At 45.0% G+C, this 21,872-nt stretch overlaps 6 protein-coding genes across 6 annotated transcripts; 3 read left to right on the forward strand and 3 right to left on the reverse strand.

Moving 5' to 3' along the window:
• Positions 1–302: 302 nt before the first annotated feature.
• On the reverse strand, positions 303–980 carry N7533_012976 (uncharacterized protein; the record flags this gene model as incomplete). The annotated part of the gene is made up of 1 exon (XM_057109626.1): positions 303–980. The coding sequence occupies one exon, from the start codon at positions 978–980 to the stop codon at positions 303–305; it is 678 nt and encodes a 225-aa protein (XP_056953211.1).
• Positions 981–2,718: 1,738 nt separating this feature from the next.
• N7533_012977 (uncharacterized protein) lies at positions 2,719–3,123 on the reverse strand (the record flags this gene model as incomplete). The annotated part of the gene is made up of 1 exon (XM_057109627.1): positions 2,719–3,123. The coding sequence occupies one exon, from the start codon at positions 3,121–3,123 to the stop codon at positions 2,719–2,721; it is 405 nt and encodes a 134-aa protein (XP_056953212.1).
• A 5,710-nt stretch (positions 3,124–8,833) lies between these two features.
• On the forward strand, positions 8,834–9,712 carry N7533_012978 (carbonic anhydrase family protein; the record flags this gene model as incomplete). Its single annotated transcript, XM_057109628.1, has 2 exons — positions 8,834–9,281; positions 9,342–9,712. 2 exons carry the CDS (start codon positions 8,834–8,836, stop codon positions 9,710–9,712), a joined length of 819 nt encoding a protein of 272 aa, XP_056953213.1.
• A 2,154-nt stretch (positions 9,713–11,866) lies between these two features.
• N7533_012979 (uncharacterized protein) lies at positions 11,867–13,448 on the forward strand (the record flags this gene model as incomplete). The annotated part of the gene is made up of 4 exons (XM_057109629.1): positions 11,867–12,002; positions 12,092–12,195; positions 12,264–13,142; positions 13,194–13,448. 4 exons carry the CDS (start codon positions 11,867–11,869, stop codon positions 13,446–13,448), a joined length of 1,374 nt encoding a protein of 457 aa, XP_056953214.1.
• Positions 13,449–16,399: 2,951 nt separating this feature from the next.
• N7533_012980 (ABC transporter substrate-binding protein) lies at positions 16,400–17,398 on the forward strand (the record flags this gene model as incomplete). Its single annotated transcript, XM_057109630.1, has 2 exons — positions 16,400–16,706; positions 16,779–17,398. 2 exons carry the CDS (start codon positions 16,400–16,402, stop codon positions 17,396–17,398), a joined length of 927 nt encoding a protein of 308 aa, XP_056953215.1.
• A 1,018-nt stretch (positions 17,399–18,416) lies between these two features.
• Positions 18,417–19,890, reverse strand: N7533_012981 (MFS general substrate transporter; the record flags this gene model as incomplete). The annotated part of the gene is made up of 5 exons (XM_057109631.1): positions 18,417–18,797; positions 18,892–19,241; positions 19,311–19,431; positions 19,475–19,685; positions 19,763–19,890. Coding segments are annotated over 5 exons (1,191 nt in total), but the record flags the coding sequence as incomplete, so codon positions are not given.
• Positions 19,891–21,872: the final 1,982 nt, after the last annotated feature.

The following is a 21,872-nucleotide window of genomic DNA, read 5'->3' on the forward strand; positions in this document are numbered from 1 at the left end:
ATGAGGCTGCCTGAGACTATCTCGGAAATCCAAATGGTACGTGTGGGTTATTCCCACATACTGCAACATCCAAAGGATCCGGAATCCTACTGAAACGTTGACTTGCGCACCATCTCATCCAGTCATGCTATCATGATTTGCTGTAGTCATCGTAAACACCATCCTAATTTATCCCTGTTGTTATGGTTGCGCCGGCAACTCTCCAGGCCAGGAGAAGATCATACCAATCGACCAGTCTATGTAGTCGAAGCAGCCATATTCGATGAGGGAGGAGCGAACGAACCAGCAGGTGTAGAAGTTTTTCACATGGCTTTCACTTCGTCGACTACACGATAAAAGTACATTTCCGTATAGTCTGAGGGCTCGCGGCCTTCAGTACCCAGTTTGAGGAACATCAGGTCCGACAGAAGTGAATTGAACTTCTCTACCCCATTCAGAAAGAGGATCAACAGGCCGTAGGTATTGTACTTGATTCCCACCTCTTTCACCATCGCGTATTCTGCAACAACGGCATTGATGAATGTCACAGGGTTATCATATTCAGCCGCTCTGATATCATTGAACGATGTGAGAATCCGAGCAGCAGAGTAGGGACTATGTCCCTCAAGCTGGCAAACCAGCTTCAAGGTGCACCAAACATCATCAGCGTACTTGAGATCTTCTCTGTTTCTTCTTCCCGTGACGCTTAGGTAGATAACCTCAGACACACCGCGGAATAGCCAGGTTGCGACGGTTTCGCTGCATGGCCGCCATTCCTCAACGAGTAGATTGTTGACTTGGAATTTGGGACGGGGTAAATTGGCGTCAATGAGGTCATTGAGATGTCCTCGCCGTAGAACACGTTCAAAATGGCGCAAACCCATTCCTTCCAGTCGCCTTCTCTGGTCAGAATTTCCTCGATGAGCGACAATCTTGCCGATTGCGGCAGGCTCGAAGCTTGGGTGATCAGCCTCCTTGCATTTGGGGTGGCGGTTGTCCATTCTGCGTTTATCTCGGCCTGCGTAACCTCGGGATGATCACTGAGCCTGAGTGAGCCCAGTCCAGAACTGCCAGTGCCAGCCAGTGTTGCTGCTTGCGGATGCGATTTCTGCCATGCTTGTGAGTCTTAGCGAAGCGTAGTTGTGGTTCGGAATCGTGAATAGGATAAAGATCGAACTTGAAGCCAAGCATGAAGGTGTGGCCTGTGAAAGCAAAAATGATGTAACAAACTTCGTTCTGATGAAGTGCTTTGGATATCGTGACAATGACGGATGAGCGCGATAAAAAACAAGTTCACGCGGCGTTTGGGGAAAGAGCAGCTAGTAAAAAGCTCAGCTATTGGCCGCGCTCGTAACCTATCCCAGAGAGCTGAATTTTGGCAGGAAAAAAGTCAAGGAGAGCGGTATGGTATGAGGGTGGTGAAAGGACCTCGGGAAGGGACTTATCTGAGGCTATCTTGACAAAATTGGAAGGTATACGTTGCCGCAGGGTGGATCCCGAGGTCCACAGCACTGAGCCTCCAGGGCTAAGGCTACTCTGGATAAACACGGTCCATACTCTAGATAGTACGTACTGACCTTGGAAGTAGCCACAAGCATATATGAGAAAATAGTAGCATTTAATTCAAGTTCCTAACTACTCCACCTGGGCAGTGCAACTTTATAATACTTTGGCAGATATACCTAGGTGTTTATAAAGTGGATACTACGACTACCAGTACTAGTAGGTATGTAGTAGTATTTTAGTAGTACCAGTAGAGGTAGTATCTGTACCTAGATAGTACTATACGGTTTTTATTTTCGAAGGGGCGCAAGAATCTCCGAGTCAGGCTTAGAACTTGAAACAGCCAAACAACTTAGAATACGTGCCGTGAATAGTACCAGTAACAACTCATGCCCAGGTGCCGATGTCGCATAATCTATACTAGTCCTGGAGTTTACTACCAGGAGGCAAGATAAGGAGAATATTCACGGAGAAAGTAACATCTGCCGCAAATAATCAATTTAAACCCGGGAAGGGAGTGTGTGTCTTTAATTTGTAGATGGCTCTAGGCTAGAAGGAAAATAGATCTTCTGGTATCATATAAGTAATCTTCTAGCACCACTGAGGAGTGAAAGCATCGTCTCTTGGGGAGGCGCGAGTTAGAGTTTTAAAATAGATGGAATGTGGTCTCCAAACGAGAAATCTTTCACCACGTGGCGGGAGAAACAATTCCAGGACGTAACTGGTCAGTGTACAAAGAGAATGCGGTATCTAAAAGGCAAAATTATGGAACAAAGTAGCGGTTCTCCGATAATAAAGAGGTCTTTCGATGGCAATACTAAGACTGGTATTATTTACATCTACGGAAGAAAGCATTACATGCGGTAGACAAATACCAACCCCCATTCCGAGACAATGTCAAAGAAGCTGAAGGAGACTAGAGGGTTATCCCGAGGCAAACTTGAAGGAATTTCGACAAAGCAAGAACCGGATGATTTACAAAGTTGGAGCTGAAAGCAATTCAAGTTTGAACACGTGCCGCAAACACTGCCGGGTGCCCAGTTGGAGAGTGTGGGGGTGGTTTGGAATCACCGGGAGCATCGTGAAAGATATTGAGAGAAAGGTCACAATTTGTTCTAGAGAGAGTCACATAAGAGATAGAGAATATGAGGTATATTGCCATGTACTCCGAAACCAACGCCATGGAAATCCTTGTTGCATGAAGCACCAGGCCGCGACCGCGAGCTCAAGCCGAGTTTACTCAAGACGATCTCCTTCCTCTCCTTTCCACCACAGCCAGGCCTTCTCACCCCAGAGCAAAGCCTCTAATATAGCACCGGTTACCAAGATGAGCATGATAAACATCTGAGTGTTCTTGCGGATGCCAAGTGACTCGAAACTCATGGCCAGGGGTGTTCCCCATGGCTTTGACGGCCAGTAGTTGGGATCTGACTTTCGTTGATCTTCAGTGTGTTTTGAATATGTCGTGCGTGTTGAGAAGGCCGAGGAGAAGATGGCTACCATCCGAGGATGACTCGCGCGTCTCGGTAGTGTGCGGAGAGAGCCGAAGCTTGCATGTGGGGTCCGGAGCTGGAGCCGTGACGGGATATTCTTCAGGGCAGATTGGAGTGGTCGGCGCAGGGCACCGATGGGTGAAGTCATGATGAATGTGAATAAGGTGGGCTTAGATTCTATCTCTTCGAACTCTTCTAGATTCGAGAAGGAGGCAGTGTGTATGGGTTGAAGTTCAGGTTGTGCAGGTGAGATTGAAGCGGGGGTTGTGTTTGGTCCAAGCGCTAGTCTCAATTAGCTGGTGGCGCTTGTCAGCAGGCAAAGACATCACACTTTCACCGCTTTTCTGAACATGTCATGCGAATAATATGATCAGCATATTTCAAGATTTGTGGGCAATCTTTATGAGGGTGGATATTGTACTGGAAAAGGGCCGGGACATAATGACAGTAATGCTGAGTTGAAGATGTTGTCTCATAAACCGGCAACAGCTTCATGATTCGACCGGAGATCTCCTCAGATTGTCGCATGACCATCCTGCAGAGAAACGAGAGGAGACGGTTTTTTCCAATACAGTCTCACTACCTGGACGCGCGGATGAGCGAACATGGATGCAACTCTCCGCAAACCCCTTCAAGTTGGAAGAAGCATATATTTCTCGAGGAATATTGACGGACGGGAAACCTCTTGAACGCCCAACTGGTTAAGGTTCGTCAAATTCCCGAAACGACATTCAGAGTCTCCTCAGAGCTAGACTGAATTTGGGTGTCAGCTAGAAAAGTTATTTACCCGATATTTACCCTCAGATAGAGACATGATTGGATCTTGACAATTAACCCTAGATGTTCCACTCGGCGCAGGCATGCAAGGCTCTATTGAAGACATAGCTTCAAAATCTTCTGAAGCTTCTAACACTTGCCAAAAAGAAGTCGAAATGAATTAACACACTCGAGATGGCAGGAACTGTAAAGTCACAAATAATTTGTATTCTGCCTTCGGGGGGGGTTGACTTTTCTTTTTTTTCTTTTCTTATCTTTTCCCTTCCACTGTATTGCTACAAACTGAAGAAGGGATGCTGCTTAGTGTGTTTCAAATTGGTTTACATATAGCGCTACTTCTTATTTATTACTGTTTCATGATCTCGTTGATAAAAAAAGCCAAGGATCATCTGGAACTAGAGAACCTCTTTGGAAAATTCCGTCTCTAAGGGGATTTCAAAATCGCTACCCCGACTCTCTGAGATTTCAGACAAACTTGAACGCCAAAACCACAATGCATCATCACATGGACGAGAGCTTTGAAAATCCTTACTTGCTCTTCTGCGCCTGCACCATCCCATTTACCCGTTCTGATCTCTGAATATACCAAAAGCATACCCCGTAAACCAAGTCCGTAAGAAGAAACATGAAGCAGCACCATAACATGAACGGAGATGCAAGGTAGCTGAATTGATCGGGCCAATACTGCACACGGAGATAGAACTCAGGGACCAGGGTAAGAGAGCCCGAGTAGCGAAAATACCTATAAAAATCAGCCAGGGTCTCATTCAAGAGAGTCCAAATCAAAGCACCAACCATAGAGTAAAAGAGAAACCCCGAGTACTACCTCGAGTTATGAGCTAAAACAAAGACCCAACGCTCAAAACAACTTGTAGGACAATGGCGATCATAAAACACGCCTTCGCTCGACCAATTTGCCCCGCAAGTAGGATCTGAGGCAAGATCGACATGCCAATCCCTACTGTATAGATTATGGGTAAATTTCGCTTCACGAGAGGAGCATGGTTCCACTCTCTCGAGCCATATCGAATAGTACAGTATGTCACTTTACTATTGGTAACGACGGCAAGCTGGAAGCAAAACGTCACTAGCCAGTGGTCCGTCGGGCATATAAAACCAAAAGTTATTTCCCGTGCTAAATTGAAACATTGGGAAATCAGTGGCATGGCGTAAGATCGATCTTGAACGGATAGCTTGATTAATCCGAGATAAACGATGAGCCAAGAAATGTTAGTGTACATGGTGTAGAACCAGAATGTATTTTTCCATGCTTGGAACTCAGCCGGGGTAACATGCAGATGTTTCTCATGTCTCCTCCCCTTTCCTTCGATCTTATAGGTTCTTATTATGATAAATAATAGTTCTAGCTATAGTTTTTTTAAAAAAATTTAGATTATCATTATAGAATATTCTCAAAAATTTGTAGTATTTTAAGAATTTTCAACACAGATATATATATTTCTATCACTAAAATATTTTTTTAATTTCAGACTTCAAATACTAGTTCCTAATAATAAATCTAGAATATAGTGCCTGAATATAGCCTCTAAAATGGAGAAGATTGTTGAGATATAATGTTGTAAATTATCATATTTACTGTGTGTTTTGGAGCGGCCGGAACGCATGGGCCGCCGGCTCGCTTGTGAAACACGTTAATACGTTTTCGAATTATGTTTTATCTAATAAATGTCACATTCTGCCTGTATGTAGATAGTTGTAGTTCTTTTAGCCTGCATTCCGCTTTCATTTTGCTTCGAAGAGGCCAGGCAAATGGAATCATCCGATTAATAAGTAGCTGGTCTATCATAAAACGTGATGTTCCATCCCAAAATCTGCTCCGAACAGCTGTATAGAGTTTGCAGACGATTTCGGGCTCATTTTATCTTCTGGCTGCTTGTGCTGGCGTTAATTACTCGAGGAGAGAGACTCGAATTGACAGCTCACCAACGGACAACTTGCTACTTCCAAGTTGACATTCTAAGCCTGAAAATATTGCTGTCTCTTGGTCTGGCTTCCTTATTCATGAATAGGGGCCAAAGAAACTGTCTTACCTACTACTAGTCATATGTCTGTTAATTGATGGGTCTGTCTATCCGAGTCTATAGTTACTAACTAACTATCCTAGTGGTAGTCTTAGATGATTACCCGGAGTATATAAACCCTGGAACCTGTCGGGAACCTTCAGTTGGGACACAAGGATTGATGAAATAAGATGGTTCAAAGTTTCAATATGCCCAGACGAGGCTGAATAACTTGATGCTTAGGCGAAATATCCTTGGTCATTAGTTAACTAGTGAAAGATGGGAATACGCGCTGGCTGTCTGTCAAGCAGACGGGTCGATCACAAGAGGACAAAACCACCACACTCGCAGAGTGCAGGAGGGTAGTAAACAAAACGTGACGCTATAGAGGGATGATAGAACGAATCTCAGAACCTTTCATAAGCAGTATATCGATACCTCAACCTCAGTAGCCTCAGTAGGACGTTTAATAAGGGGGAACATGCATGGTTGTTATTGATACTATCGAACGAACGCTAGTTAACCTCACGAAACAAAACGATAGCCTTGTTGCTAAGGCCTCAGTCACATGACTCCAGGATGCCGATGTTGAGGGCGGAAATCCCCATTACACTAGTTAATTAACTAACTAATCAGGCATTGAGGCCGTCATCACGCCATTTCCAGATAGCTTTGCTCTGATTCCAAGGTTTCCTACCCATGCTATTACTGTGTTTTAGTCCTTTTTATCCATCCATTCATAACTTCCTCAAATACTAGTGTATCGATGGTCATGTGTTCTTTCTCTGGTCAGTAATATTTCGGCGCTCTCCGGGCAATGCCAAGATAGCCTGGGCTAGATTGTGCGTCACGGTGTTTTGCCTCTCTCCACTTTCTACCCCGTGAAATATACCATGTCCAGCTTCGGTCCTCGTCCTCGGCGCCCATTCCCAGCTAGTTACTAGGAAATACCACTATCTAGGTACTAGGTGTTATTATGTCCGAATTTGCGTTGCATTGAGAATATGCGGTAAGTAGATTATAAAACCTTCTCAACTCAAGTTTTCAAAAGTTACTCGGGATCATTCATATTTGAGCCTTGGCATAGTAGTCCTCGGCTGGCTGAATTCTAGTATATGGCATGATTCCTGCCCGCTGGCTTGTTTCGCTTTTCTGCCAAGACTCATACTTGCTGAGAATCCCACATACACTTACACACCCGGGCAGTGCCTTGGTTAATATGTACCTTACCATTGACTCGGAAATATTTAATTTAAGTATTTAATCAATTTCTAACGTAGAGGCACCCCTCCTCAACCCAGGCCCGTCTTGGCTGTTGCAATAATCAATCCTTTCAATTCCCTTGACACAGATGGCCATGTGCTTGAAAATCGTTAGCTCTCAAGGTTCTATTGAGCTTAAAAGTCATATTCTGGATAGTATACTATTGTTTGAATGTAGCCTCTGATTCCCTCGATAGCCCAGGCTTTATTTCAGAGTAAGTTGCTGCTTAGATCCACAGTGATGCTAAGTTTTTTGTATATCAGAAACCCTTGGAACATTGCGCCTAGTCTGACTCGGAGTTCATTCAAACTTTGGAACTGCCCAAGCGTGAAAAAAGGACGGTGTAAACTCTGGAGAATGTAGACAAACTAGAAAGAAATGGAGATATTCGCAAAATGGAAAGAAAGGCCGGCGTCTAGGAAGCGTATAGCTATGGTAAATTTGATTCTGGGATGGTGTGTATAGCTTTCTGTAGACTGCCCATTTCGAAAATCCGCTTTCCTTTGAAGGGGAAGACATCTCCCCATGTATTTGCGGGGTCACTACTATACAATTCTTGGAAAAATTTGATCCCTCTGAGAAAACATCGTAGTTAGCTACGTACCGTACGAAAACCTGTCTTATTGCAGTTGATTTCTTAAAGTTATGTTCCAGAGGGTCGTCGAGTATAACTCAGTAAGCACTCCGGTAGGTAGTACTGTCAGATCTTGAAGTATTATTGTTCCTATCTGGTAAGTAGATAGGTTTGCGACTCTCATTCTTCGGGAATAAGTATCCTAGTACTACTAGTATCATATCACATCAACTTGTCATTGTCGTAATTACTGGCTTCAAGTTGGATATTCAGGCTTCCCGTTTCTTTCGTCACTCAAAGGCTGTGCATGGTTCCAAAAGGTTTATACAGATTTTAATGGAGCCCGAAGCAGAATTTTTACATTCAGCATTGTGCTCTAAATTGACTCTTGTCGAGCCATCCTTTTTCGCTTTCAGGGGGTTGATTCAAGTGTATTACGAGCTCTACTTAACATGTAATATGGAGCTATCACGGGCTTGGTAGACCTATTATAAGCCCGGGATTGCGCAGTCCACATATTTTAAACTCAATACTCGTACCATTTAGAACGCCAATTGCTCTAATCCCTTGATACATGGGTGTTGGACCCTTATGGGCATTCACTCCCGGGCTTGCCGATAACCTGACCCGCTGGCCAGGGCTTCTCATGTCCACAGACCTCCACTAAACCGATCTTCTCCGAGATTTATTTCAGTCAGCGTCAGCCTTGAGAGGTATTGATCTTACTAGGGCCCAAACTTCAGGATTTTTTGTACATCCCGGACGAACCACGGAGGCAATATTCCCCTGTGGTCGAGGTGGGCGACACGGGATCGCAGATGGGGCTTTAGCACACTATAATGGGGCTTTTCCAAAACTACACACGCCAATAGAAATGGAAGACCTCCACATTCAGCTCCCCATACCGCAAATGGGAAGGAGAGTGGATTGACTTTAGTCGATCTCATCTGAAAGAGGGAATAATTGAGGCTTTCTCTCATCTCCCAAATCAGCGCCACCAGATTCTCCATAAGGGAGCGGGTCTGTTCAAGAGTTATCTCAGCATTTACTACAGAGTACGTGTGGAGTATGTAGAATTTTCATTACCACCATTGTATTATGCTATTGTGCAAATGGATGAATCTTGGCAACACTGGGCTGCTGCCCAAAATATAAAAGCCTGGGAGTGCCAGATATCGGAATAGAATCTTATTATCATCCTTTTCATCTTAAATCCAGTCAAAATGAAGGTTTCTGCTTCCATCCTCACCTTTGTCGCTGCGGCGTCCGCGTCTTGCCTCCGTGGTACCTCACTTCTCCCTCGTTCCGCTGATGGCACCGTCGCCGCCAACTCGTTCAACTACACCAACACCGGTGGTCCCCTGAACTGGTACGGACTGGACTCGGCCAACTCTGCTTGCTCCAAGGGCAAGAACCAGTCTCCCATTGTCATCGACACTGAGGATATTGACTACGCCAAGGCTGGCGATGTTCACTTCCACGTCCCTCACTCCAAGTCAGCCAAGTTCGAGAACCTGGGCTCTGGCCTCGAGGTTGTCTTGACCAACGGTACCCTCACCACCAAGGACAACACCTACAAGCTGGCTCAGTTCCACTTCCACACTCCCAGCGAGCACCGCATCAACGAGGAGTACTACCCCATGGAGGTTCACTTCGTCTTCGAGAGCCCTGGTAAGTCTGCTCTGATACCTAATTATTGATGGGCTGGAGTTTCATCCTAACAATAAATAGCTTCCGATATTGCCGTTGTTGGATTTGTCTTCGAGCTGTCCCAGTTCGGTTACTCCACTCCTCTTTTCGACTCTGTCTTCGCTCACATCGATGACATTGCCACCCCCGGCACTTTTACCATGACCGACAACCTGGACTTCTCTGCCCTGACTGGCCACCTGAACTCCCACGGTATCTACCAGTACTCTGGTTCCCTTACCACCCCTCCCTGCTCCGAGAGTGTCGCTTGGTTCCTCAGCACTGAGCCTCTGCCTCTGAATGTCCAGAGCTACAATGCCGTTAAGCACATTCTGAAGTACAACGCCCGTTACACTCAGAATGCCCTCGGCCAGGACAACCTCCTCGAGGTTGCCGCCAAGGAGCTGAACTAAGCCTTGGACGCTCAAAGTATGTATTTGTTACTGGGGTCGAATACGGACGATTGGGAGTATTTGGGGTCGCTGATGACCCGGTGGCTGTTGTGATCAATAGCTGATTGATCCTCATTTGCTGTACATGTAATTTTTTAATCCATAATAGAATAACCACAAGAGGATAAATACCGTCTTGACCGAACATTTCCGACCCATGTACCGGTAGATTGGAGCGATGTGTAATGATGTGGATACTTGCGGAATTTCGCGATCAAAGCGGAGTCAGGAGAAAGAAGGGCTTGATAAAGACAAGCGTTTGTTTGGCTCTTACTAGCGCTAGATCCAAGAGGCAGAGTGGAACCCGAGATCGTGGACGTCCGGAAAACTTTTCATTTCAGCTCCCATGTTCACAGGCCAGAGCCCCTGAACATCTTTAAGGATACAGTTAGATTCGCTCAAACTCGATTTTATCCAAGTTCAATCCCTATATTTTCTGTAATATTCTGATAAAGTTGTTTATTACTAAGGTTTGAGCTTGTGCCCAGGTGATTTGTGGGAATGCAAGAATATTTTCCGAATGTCTCCATCTTCGGTTCCGTTATGCCGGGAATCATTATTTCGTACGTTCAGCCCTGAGCCGCAGATCCTACCTCGAAATGCAGGTACGAGATCCAGATCGGCATTTTCACGCCACTGACGATCCACAATATCCCGTGTGTGCACGAACTGGCTGACTACAAGACCGGAGAAGCCGGGGTTCTACACAAAGGGTGACCCCTCGGTAACGCGCGAACGCATGGTTCTCGGGTGGCTCGGATAGGTCTTTTGATTCGATAATCATTTCCCCTTCGCTCTACGCTCCTTTTTAGCCTCAGGGCCAATACGAAGTAAAATGAGAGCCTTCTGACCTCGGTCTTCCTGGATGAAAAGGTTATGTGTACACGAGAATTGAGCTCTCTGGAGAGGTGAGTGCACAAGTGATTGGGCAGTGAGTCCCTGTGGTTTCATTTTTCTTGCCCCATGACAACCATTTATTAAGCATGTAGCATGTACACGCTATTGCTGTGAATGGCGATTTGGTTGAGGCTAGAAGTCCATGATATTACCGGTCCTACGATAATCAGTTCCATCACAATATTGACGAGCAGAGCATGCTTCTGGTGTCCTAGAAAGAGCGGGGGCTCTCCCGAGGCATCTGGGAGCGTCCTGTTGTGGAACGCCCGTGTTTTCAACAAAATGTTAATTGGTAAAAACAAAAGAAATTGCACCAGATATAATGCTTAGACTGGCTTTCGTCGGCACGGCCACTTTCAAGAGTTAGCAAGCAGGGCAGTGGTGATCAAAACTTGGAGCATAGAGTATCGCCATGTTGAAAATCCATCGGTTTGGCATGATCTTGGATGGACCTCCAGGGCTGGTTTACCACTCCAAAAGTGGGGTGATTCCTACAAGGTACCGATTCTTGCAAGGTCCCCGGGGTATTTGAGGTCAGAAGCAATAATTTTGGACTACATTCGAAATTGACGAGTCCAAATTCACATTTAAGTCGCCAAAGAAGAATTTTGAAGTTGGTTGAGTTTGGGAGATCTAGTACTTGGCACCTAGGCAGGCCCACTTGCTGGCATGCCGAGCTTCAACAAGCATTTTGAAATATTGTGTGCTTGCATCTTTTGATAGGAGGGAATTCCGGTTATATTTTCCATGTCGCCAGCCTCATCAGTCACCCCCAGCCCACGTTTTTTTTTCAGTTTGTGTCACCTAGAATCTGGGTTAGACCCTACACTATGCGTCACATCTCGAACCCGGCGCCAGTCAGACCACGATGCCCCTATTTTCAGTCGCCAAGCCTGGCACTTGTCGCACTTTCTCTGCTTCAAACCGAATGTTGAACAGCGATCGATCCCAGCTATGACCAGTTTTCATCAAGAATTGACTCCGTGAAAATTCTCCGGGTCAAAAATTCATCGTTACATTGGACGACTCGCGACTGAGTCCGGCATGGAAGAGAACAAAGGAGGAAGCCAAGAGGCCAAGAGACGTGGGGCACCAAGATCGGCCTAGATCGGCCAAGCTCAAAGAAAGTGCATTCTTTGCGAACACCCCTCGCGTCAGCATGTCAGCAAGTTCCCCTTGCCAGACAACACACAGGTTGTGATCAATCGCTGTTACACTATGTCAGAGGGTCTAGGAATTGAAGAGCAGGATCTGAAGGCGCAAAACCCGCGCTTTCTGCTCCGGCAACCTCGTGCACTTCAATGGTTTGAGCACGGTCGCTTGATCAAGCGTCATGACGAGGAAAGACAAGCTGGTCAGCACACCTTCAGAGAGTGCAATCGCACTCGCGGATACGCTATCTGCAAATTCTGAACATCCATCACTCACACCTCGCACTTATAGGTCGCTTTGAGCTCTTTCTCGATTTACTATATGTCGCGATCCTATCTAACTTTGCGGATTTCCTCGCGGAGGACATTTCGGGCGCAAAACTTGTCAAATACATAGTCAGCTGCCCTCAAACGCGGAGTAATCTCTTCCGATCGTTCTGAAACTGACAGCAATACGTCTATAGTTAGTCTTAGCTCCATCGTGGCACATATGGAGCGACATACGCGAATTGATGAACTCGTTTTACAATGATGACCTCCTCCAACGCCTATTGATTCTCTGGTTAATGGCCGTGCTGGTCGTTTATGGGAACAATGCTCCACTGGTTGACGAGGATATCGGCGCTATGCGCTCAGCAGTCGGATCCTACATGGTCGCCCGCGTCACGAGCAATCTTGCGCATCTTGTCTTCTCTTTCGCAAGCTATCACCACCGTCGGCAACAACGGCTTTGGGTGGTTCTGTCGACTATATGCCTTTGTGTCTATATTCCCCTCTACTTCGAGGATGTATCGACTCGAGGCAAGATCGCGGCTGCTGCGGTCGCGATATCGCTAGAGCAGATCACTTGGGTTTTCTGCTATAGTCCGGCGGCGAAGAAGTTGCTTCGCGTGAAGTATTCAACTGCTGTGGATATTGCACATGAGATTGACCGTTTTGCAGCGTTCTATATCATCGTTCTGGGTGAATTTCTTTATCTCATCGTCAAAGGCTCAAATGCCGCCATTGGATTCAATGAGGGCCTCCTGCGTGCTATCTGGACTTTGATCATTGCTTTCTGCCTGAATTGGCTTTACACACATGCCGACGGGTCCATGGAAAGTACACACCCACTGCGACACAATATCTACACTGCGTTTTCCTTCGCCGTCATACACTTGCCACTCATTGCGAGTCTTTTGGCAGGTGGACACGTCGCAGCGGCTTCGGTAGCAGAAGAAGACTTCGAGGACGCGCAGCGGTGGTTGCTTTGTGAAGGCCTTGGTGTGGGAATGATGTGCCTTTATTTCTTTGCACTGATCCATGCCTGCCAAGATGAACCAGGCACATTGTTGATGACAAAGGTGAGTTTGATGCTGCAACAAAGCCTTGCTTGGTTTCTAATTTCATTTCAGCACGTTCGTATCATAATGCGCCCGATCACCGGTCTCATCACTATTTTACTTCCACTTGCTCACCATCTCAACGCCACGGAAATTCTTTCGATTATAATGGCCATGTATGTCGCCTGCTTGGTTTGGGAAACTGTCGGTTCGCTCAAAAAGGGAGCTTGCTTCTTTGAGCGATGGAGAGACACCGATTATCCTGAAATTCACCAACAGGAAGTGGGGCTTAAAGATAATGAGGCAGCGATGCCTGAGTCGGGGTAAAGCCGAATATTGCGGCAGTTATATGACATTTGTGGAAGCTTCACGCTTCTACATGATGGATAGAATGAAGGGCAGGATGGCTTTAGAACTGAGAAGGGTCGATTCCTCGCATGCTTTGTCGCGAAGGTGTAGATACCTAATCATTAGTAGTTTATTTGATTTTATGATTTGATTTTTTCATCTCCTATCTGTAGCTCTACATAGCCACATAATGCTAGCAACGAGACAAAGCAAATATCCCGACATTTTTGATAATCGGTTTCATTCTTCCCTTTTATTGGGGTCTCTTTCACGTTCGACATCAAACAGGCTAATTGTTGGGGGATTTATAGTGATGAAGACAATACATCAATGGGTTTGATGGATTGAAAATTGTCTTATATAGGCTTATTCTACTTGCGTGACTTTTGACATCTCAAGTTTCGTTTCTTTAAACTTAGACATTCTTAAAGGGGGATTATAGCTTTAAGTTTGTATCCTCGTGAAGAGTTTTGGTTGTTATTGCATACTGTATATGGGTACGAGACCTCGGTTATTCAATAACTGAATAATGACTGGGATTTAGTACTGTATGGAGAATAACGCTGCAACTCGGTCATCTTGGTATTTGCGTTCGAGAAACAATCAGAGAATGTAAGTTCTGCCGGCGGATACACTGATTGAACCAGCCGTTAGTTCTTCCCAACACACAGTCATAGCTACCCTTCGGGCCGGCCTACGGTCAACGAGTGTGATCCTGGCGGGGGAGTTTGATCGCTATAATTTGACTTCGATTGGTAGTCACACCTCTCTGAGATTGACTGAAGAGGTATGTGATTCAATCGTTTTCTTTAAATCCAATTATTCAAACACTTGTACCTGTCTCTCTCTCGGGGGGCTGGGGGGAGGGAGTGACATACTATGCTCTTAATCACCCGAGAAGAAAGTCCACGATTGACGAGATACGAACCGAAAAGAGCTACGTATCAAATTCCATATCTACCACAAGAACTACCGATAAGACCATCGTGTCACATAATGGGAATTGAACATCCAAGCTGGATAAAATCCGGTCACCAAAACAAAGAAGGCTTTTAACCACACCGAGTGCAATTTTATTTACGCTTTCGTATTTACAACTTTGACCTGCTTGATAATTCAACCACTTTCTATGGTGGCGCATAAACTTTTATCGACGAATATTCCCGACGGTTAGGAAGTAATTGGACAGAGGAAAACCTAACTAATATACAAACAGAAAATTTAGCTCGCATAGAAGTCTGGCGCGGAAAACTAGGTCCTGCTTCGCATGCGAGAAGACCGAGCTCATCCATGTAACATGTCAAGTAAAAGAGCAACTGCTAGGCCATGAAGCTGTTTTTTCAATAACTGTCACGTTAATTCCTGTGGCTAAGTTGCGGGGGTACTCTTTGACCAGGGATGAAGATGTGAAGAGCATGTGGAAGAGGCCACAGTACCAAACACGCAACAAAAGTCACTATTACCTTGAATTCATCACTCGACCTGCTCACCGAACAGATTCGACAACTCTACCAGGAAATGTGTATGTAACACTAGTAGTGAAATACACGTCAACAGTTTGATACGACCCACCACGAGATAAAATTTACCTTCGACCCGTACAAAGAAGCTCCTGAATCCGGATCATATCGACATTCAGAACGGCGGCCACTAAATTGTTAGATTTCATACGGATAATCCTGACCCATTCAGTAGTTCAATTCTCTACAGTATTAAATCGCTACTAGGTTAGTTACAAAACCGATTCTCCACCAATCCGACAGTGTCGCAGTTGCTAGATAGACCCCGCCAAGAGGGAGTTCACTTTTAGCAACTATTTAGAACCGTCGATATTGTTAGCTTACGCCATCTGCCGAACTGGATCGTTGAATTCTGCTTGATGATATCGTTTTATCAGGTCGCCTAGATTGGATCGATATCGACTTTCATGTGAGATCTTTATTCCAGTGTGGATGAGACAAGTTTTCAACCCCTACAAGCTCCAACCTGGGGGAAAAAATGTCCAAGAGAATTCCTTGTGATATTCGAACTCCTTGTCGAAGATGGAGGATTCGGAGTTTGCGGATAGACCTTCCTCCCTGTTCAACCGGGGTATGCTGGCCTGACATGTCTTAGCAAAGCCTCAATTGATTTCCCAGAAGATCCGACCCAACGAGAGATTTCCCAAATCACTATGCAGTGAAACACTTGGTCTTAAAGACCCAGTTCATGACTTGGAGTAATTCTTATGCCTATCGTTAGAAACCTGCAGAATGACTAGCTGAGACAGTCAGTACCTAACAATTCAGCAATCAATACATATTAAGGCTCTATTGAGAGTTGATATCTTAATTCAAGGGTCGTTACCAAAACATAACTTCCTGCTAGTGTCGTATCTTCGAAAAGAGGTTTCCTTCACTTCATGGAAATACAGACCAGCGACCGGTGCCAAGACCAAAGTCTGGCGATATTTCCGAAACCAGATCCGAATCTATTTGTCAACTAGGAACATCATTTGATCACGACGAGTTCCAAAGGTTTCAGCAAATTTATGTTCAAAATATGGACCGGCACCGCACTTATTCCCAGAAACTTCGTCATACACAGCAGGGGCCAGGGGTCAGCACTGCTTCTAGTAGGAAAACGTGCACATGAACGAGGACGGAGTACAAATAGTGGCTGATCATTACTGATTCCCATATTCGGCACAGATACTCTCCAGGAGCATCAGTCACCTTCACATTCGTTGATCCTTTGAGCCTAAAAGTCATAATAATGAAGATTCTCAAAGTACTGTCATTCACGCCAGGCGCCTTGGCCAGTGCTCTCTCGGCTATTCATATTGATTCCAGAAGTCTATTAGATATTTACTCAGCCGCACAACAGGAAAGCGGGATTCTTCAGGTGGCTCATGGGGGTGATGGTACATACTTTCATTAGACAAAAACCAAATGCTAGTGCTGACAACAGACTTTACAGAGCGTAAGCAGGCGGACCCTTTGTTCGATGCATTTGCCGCAAAGTTCCCTCGAGTTAAAGTGAATCATACAATTGACCTCTCGAAGTATCTTGATGGCAGAATAAACCTGGGTCTTTCTCAGAATCAGCTATATGCAGATATGGCTATTCTTCAGACATTGCAGAACTTTGACACCTGGGAAGAGGAAGGTGTGCTCTTAAATTACAAGCCACCCTCATTTGACATGATTTGGCCCTGCTTGACAAGTGTAAATGGCGCCTATCTCCCTGTGTTTGCAGGTAAGGTTTTTTGTACCTTGTCTCATGTCTCAATTCTGAAAGGCCTAATTCTGACCGCTTGAGATTATACAGCTAGCTTTGGATCATTCGTTTTCAACTCTTCGGCGATCCCGTTGGTAGACATTCCTCGGTCCTACGGAGATATCTTAGACCCGAAATGGAAAGGGAAGATTGTTTTGACCTATCCAAATGATGATGATGCTGTTTTATATCTTTTCAAACTCATCATTCAGCAGTACGGATGGCAATGGATAGACCAGCTGCTGGCTCAAGACGTTCACTGGGTTCGGGGAACTGCCACGCCCGGAGAAATAATGCTGCGCAATAAAAGCCGAACAATTTCTTTCACAACTCATCCTCCCGCCGCGGATTGGGTCAGTGTTCCACCCACCTCCGACAGGTATATGAGCTGGACACAAATTAGCGCTATCTTCAAAGACACAAAGCTACCGGAAACTGCGAAGCTTCTCCAGGCATACTTGATTTCGGAAGAATATCAGCTTACCAAAGGAACCTCGTCTATCAGGAGAGATGTTGGAGCCACTACCATCTGGGACGTAGAAAATACAGATTATATAACTTTTCATCAATTCATGGAGAGGCGAGACATGGTCGAACAGTGGCGGTTTATGCTTGAGGACAGGATCGGAACAGCTCAGGGCTTGAGCCCACTTATTGACACTGTATTTTAAGATGACAGAAGGAAGCTACGGTATGATGATAATGGTTGGAACAAAGCAAGTATCTACGGATTGTAGTGCTATATGGAGTAGATAAATACAGTAAATGAGCACAGCCAGAACAGGCGTTAAAGAGAGAAAGTGCAGTTATCCACCCGTCACTAAAAGGCAAGAATGCTGTAGATCAGAGCGCGTGTAACGCAAATGAGAAACTCCCAGCTACTTTCATCTCCATAGAGAGTATTCGAAAAGAATGCGCAAGAAATTTTCAACAAACGAGCTATAGATAGATTGCAGATTTCAGCGCATGTAAAGATCAGAAGAGAAGAGATCTCAACCTTGTGGCACGGGGGCTGCATATATATAATAAGAAGGCATTTTATGAAACAAGCCACTTAGTAGTGTAGTAACCTTAGAATACCACCTAAGCTCAGCATTCTTTCTGTTCCAGCTACCCAAGAGACAGATAATAACAAATTCACAGTCACGTGATACATTTCCTAGTGTTCTAAGCTCATACATTACCATTGAAAGCTTCAAAGGGCCGTGCCAAGTATAAACTACCTATTCCAAACCTACATTATTACATATAAAGCAAAATTTTCTTCATTACATACTATTACAAGTGTGACGAACCTGGCCGCTGTTGCCTGAGTCACCTGATACGTCACGTGCCTAGACACCAGTTCATGTACGATAGTTAGACCTTGCCAAAGCCCGGGCCGCTAAGGAATCCCGAAGCCTGTGACTAGCGGCCTGCAGGCCTAAGTTTTAGGCCCGAGCTCGTGGGCCTACAGCGGCCAGGTTCGTCACAAGGACTCGATCCAGCCAGTCATACACCACGATAATTACAGCTGAGATGACATATACAGAAAGTAACCATGTATGGGCTGCAAGGAGACGTTGCATATGTTAGGACATATACTGGTAGATCAGTGACAGTTGCCCTTTCGGCTTAGCTGCCGGGCGTTAATAAATTGTGTGTGTGTGTGTGTGTGTGTGTACTATATCACTAAACCTTCGTCATGACATGCCACCCGGCCTTATAGACCCGACTCGCAAGTACAGCAGTACCACATATGGCGAGAGCCGCACCACCAAACGATTGAAGGGCAACCCATCCGCCGTGGTGCAGGATAGCTCCGCCCACTGGAGTGCCAATAAGGATACCAAAGCTACCGGCTGCAGTGATCATTCCCATCCGGACCCCAGCAACATCGAGGTGGGGGCTGAGTTTGGCGATAATGCTGAACGGTAGCGTCATGAATGCCCCGCAGAAAAAGCCGTATAGCGTAACAAAGATAATCAGACCAGCGTTGTTGTCGATGCCGATCCATGCAAAAGATAGAGCGGCTAGAAGAAAGCAGGTGGGTATGAACATATTCATGGGGCCTGTTTTGTTTGCTGCATACTATTGAAAAGAGTAGGTCAGAATGGTACCACTTGTCTGCGGTAAGTTAAGATAATATCATGTGAAAGGGAAGACAACAGAAAAGCGCATATACATTGGGCACAATTCGTCCTAGCACCGATCCTGCGTTGAGAGTGGGTAGTAGGTAAGAGGCAAGCTTGGGATGCATTCCGTGGTAAGTCGCATTTATTGCCACGTAGACTAGCGGCATATATACGCCAATGAATCCGAAAAATGCTCCAATCGCGAAGAGGAAGAACGAGGGCTCTTTACAGGCCGATTTATCGAATAATTTACGAACAGTTGATGGCCTGGGTCGGAATTTCATAACAAATATAGAAACAAGCAGCGTGGTTAGCATGATAAATGCCATGGCCCGGGTGGACCAACCAAAGCCGACGGATTTCACAAGCTGCTGGAAGATAATTGGATAGAGGACACCTCCTAGAAGAAGGTCATTACCATGGGTTTGTCTTCAAGCCATTAACATGATGTCTGAATATAAGAGCTTACCAAGACCGCTTCCACTCCCGGCGACTCCCATGGCGAACACAAGATGCGATGAAAAATATGTAGGCAGTATCGCGATTCCAGGAACGAAAAGACATGCCCCCCCCGATACCGACAGTAATACCTTGCGCGAGAACGAAGTGCCAATATTCCGTGCACAAGCTTACCATTATCATTCCAAAAACCATTAGGAAGGTGCCCACTACCAGCAAAGTGCGAAAATGTCCATGGTCGTAAAGTGGTCCGGCAATAGCACCTCCAAAGAGAAATAAAAAAGTTTGAATGGACCCAATCCAGGCAATCTGGGAGGGGCTGTGCCCTCTTAGCAGATCGGTCTCGTAGTAGGTCTGAAATGCACCGTAGGTGTTAACTATACCCCTGGTACAACGATAAAACGACAAATGTTAGCAAGAAATTGGCAAGGGACATCAAACCAGATCCCGCTTTACACTAACCAGCAATTGAACATGAGGCACCAGCTACCGGCGACTTGCATCCAAGCAATCCACCCTTCATTAGAAGGCGATGGCGGGGGAGAACTTATTTCGAGTGGCTCAAAAGATTCCTGTCTGCCGTCTGTCATGGTTTCAAGCTTGGGAAAGCTTTAAGAATGGCGACAGAAGATGGGAAACCAAAGCCAGTGGAAATGGCGGCGTACAGTTGAAAAAACGAGTTTGAGACTTTAAGTATGGGACTATTTCTCAGCCTGGAGGACTGCCTCGGAATTGGGAGATCTTGTTTCTTCTAGAATGCCATGGAGCATCCCAAGTTTCCTAGTATCACCTGATCGCGTGATTCGTAATCAAGAAGCTACCCCAGGGATAAATCTCCTTCCCTCATTAGCTTTTTTATGTGCCTTTGTGAATATCAATGCTTTGTTTACATCGCATATCGCATCATTCCATAGTGCGCCTATTCATTAACTGTATCTTCAATTATTCAGTTAACATGTGATCTGGTTGGTAGTTGTTGACCGAAAGTAGAGGAAAATACCGCTAGACCAAAAGAATGCCAAAGGCATCAGTCTGGCACTAGTCACGTATTTCCTTATCCCGACAATAGCTATGACACTGAATTTACTATAAAGAGGTCATTCTTTTGTAAAGAATCTAGAAGAGAATTTTTAAATACTTTTAAAGTGAGCAATACAAATTTCAGTACGCCTGATCGAAAGTGACTTTACTGGAGGGCAGTACAGTAACAGTACCCAGTAGTAAAACTAGTACCAAACTATGTCGCTGGCAATTGACCACACCGCTTTCTGTCAAACGAAGAGTGATATGTGTCAGACATAAAAAATACTGGAATACTGGGTTAAACCAGTGCGTGCGCACTTTTGGCCTAGTAGCGTATTTTTGGCCATATTCTCGGTTCAAAGAATACGCAAGGTACACGTGACCCGCTGGTCTATCCTTTTACTCTCGGAATAGCTTGTGACCCATTTACTATAACCAATCACTGGTACTTCGTTGTCTCTATTATTTATGTTCGTACCCACACAAATTTGGATGTGCCCGAGGATGACGAAGAACCCCCCTTAGCTAAGTTACAATGATACATTATACCATGTCTTACAATACTAATTCTCCACTGATACCGACATTGACTCATGATTGTCAGTATAAATTGACTACTGACGTGTACGAGTATGTAATGTGTGTCAAGCGCCATGAAGATTCAAAGATCGGTACAGCTTAGTCGTTTGTTTTACCCTTAGTTAACGTAATTCCCGCATGGCCGGGCCACCTACCCCCATTAGAAATTTTCAAAATCAATTATCTCAACTATACCCATTAATTCAACTAAATATAACGGTTTTTATATGTATTAATCCTGTGACCAGTCTCCTTACACCCACTATACCTAGGCGGGGCCCTGGTAGGTGGTGAATTTGCCTGACTAGGCAATCTGTCCTGCGTATGTAATACTACCTGATCAGCTTCTACCGGCTGGTTTAGCTGATCAACTAGATGTAGATCCTCTTCGACGTTTAAACCCTCTTCATAAGGTATCTTTTTATTTAAACGATTGCGTTTCTTAACAATCCTCTTGTTTGCCGTACGTAGATCTGCGTTCTCCTATGTAAGTAATATAGTGTTATGCAGCGCTTTACAGTGGCCCTTGATAATGTGATCTAATATATTCTTTGATGGTCTTAGAGAGCTCTTTAACCGCCGGTGTAGTAGATCCTTAAGTATTGAAACTTGCTTTTGTAGTTGAACAATGGTTCTAGATGTTTTTAGTATAAATTGGCTAGATCTGCTGCTTGGCTGGCTGCTTAGTAGTATAGGTGTTTGTAGAGAGATATTAAGCTTTGAAAGTACTCTTTCTATATTGATTGGTACTAGGCCACTAGCTCTAAAGCTATTCTGAATAGTAGATGGTTTTTGGAAGGCCTCTAGCCACGTATGTTAGTAGTGTTCCAAAAATCACACTTGTCAATATAGTTATATCCTATATGTGTAAGATCACTAAAGAAATGGCTATATGCCCTCTGAATTGCTATAAAGTAGCCAATATCAAGTAGTTATAGTAGATGTGAAGAGTGCGCAGGTATACAAAGAG

This window comes from Penicillium manginii (genome assembly GCF_028828005.1).
Source record: "Penicillium manginii strain IBT 31320 chromosome Unknown utg000010l:1.0-1143873.0:1.0-1144522.0, whole genome shotgun sequence".
Lineage (NCBI taxonomy): Eukaryota > Fungi > Ascomycota > Eurotiomycetes > Eurotiales > Aspergillaceae > Penicillium > Penicillium manginii.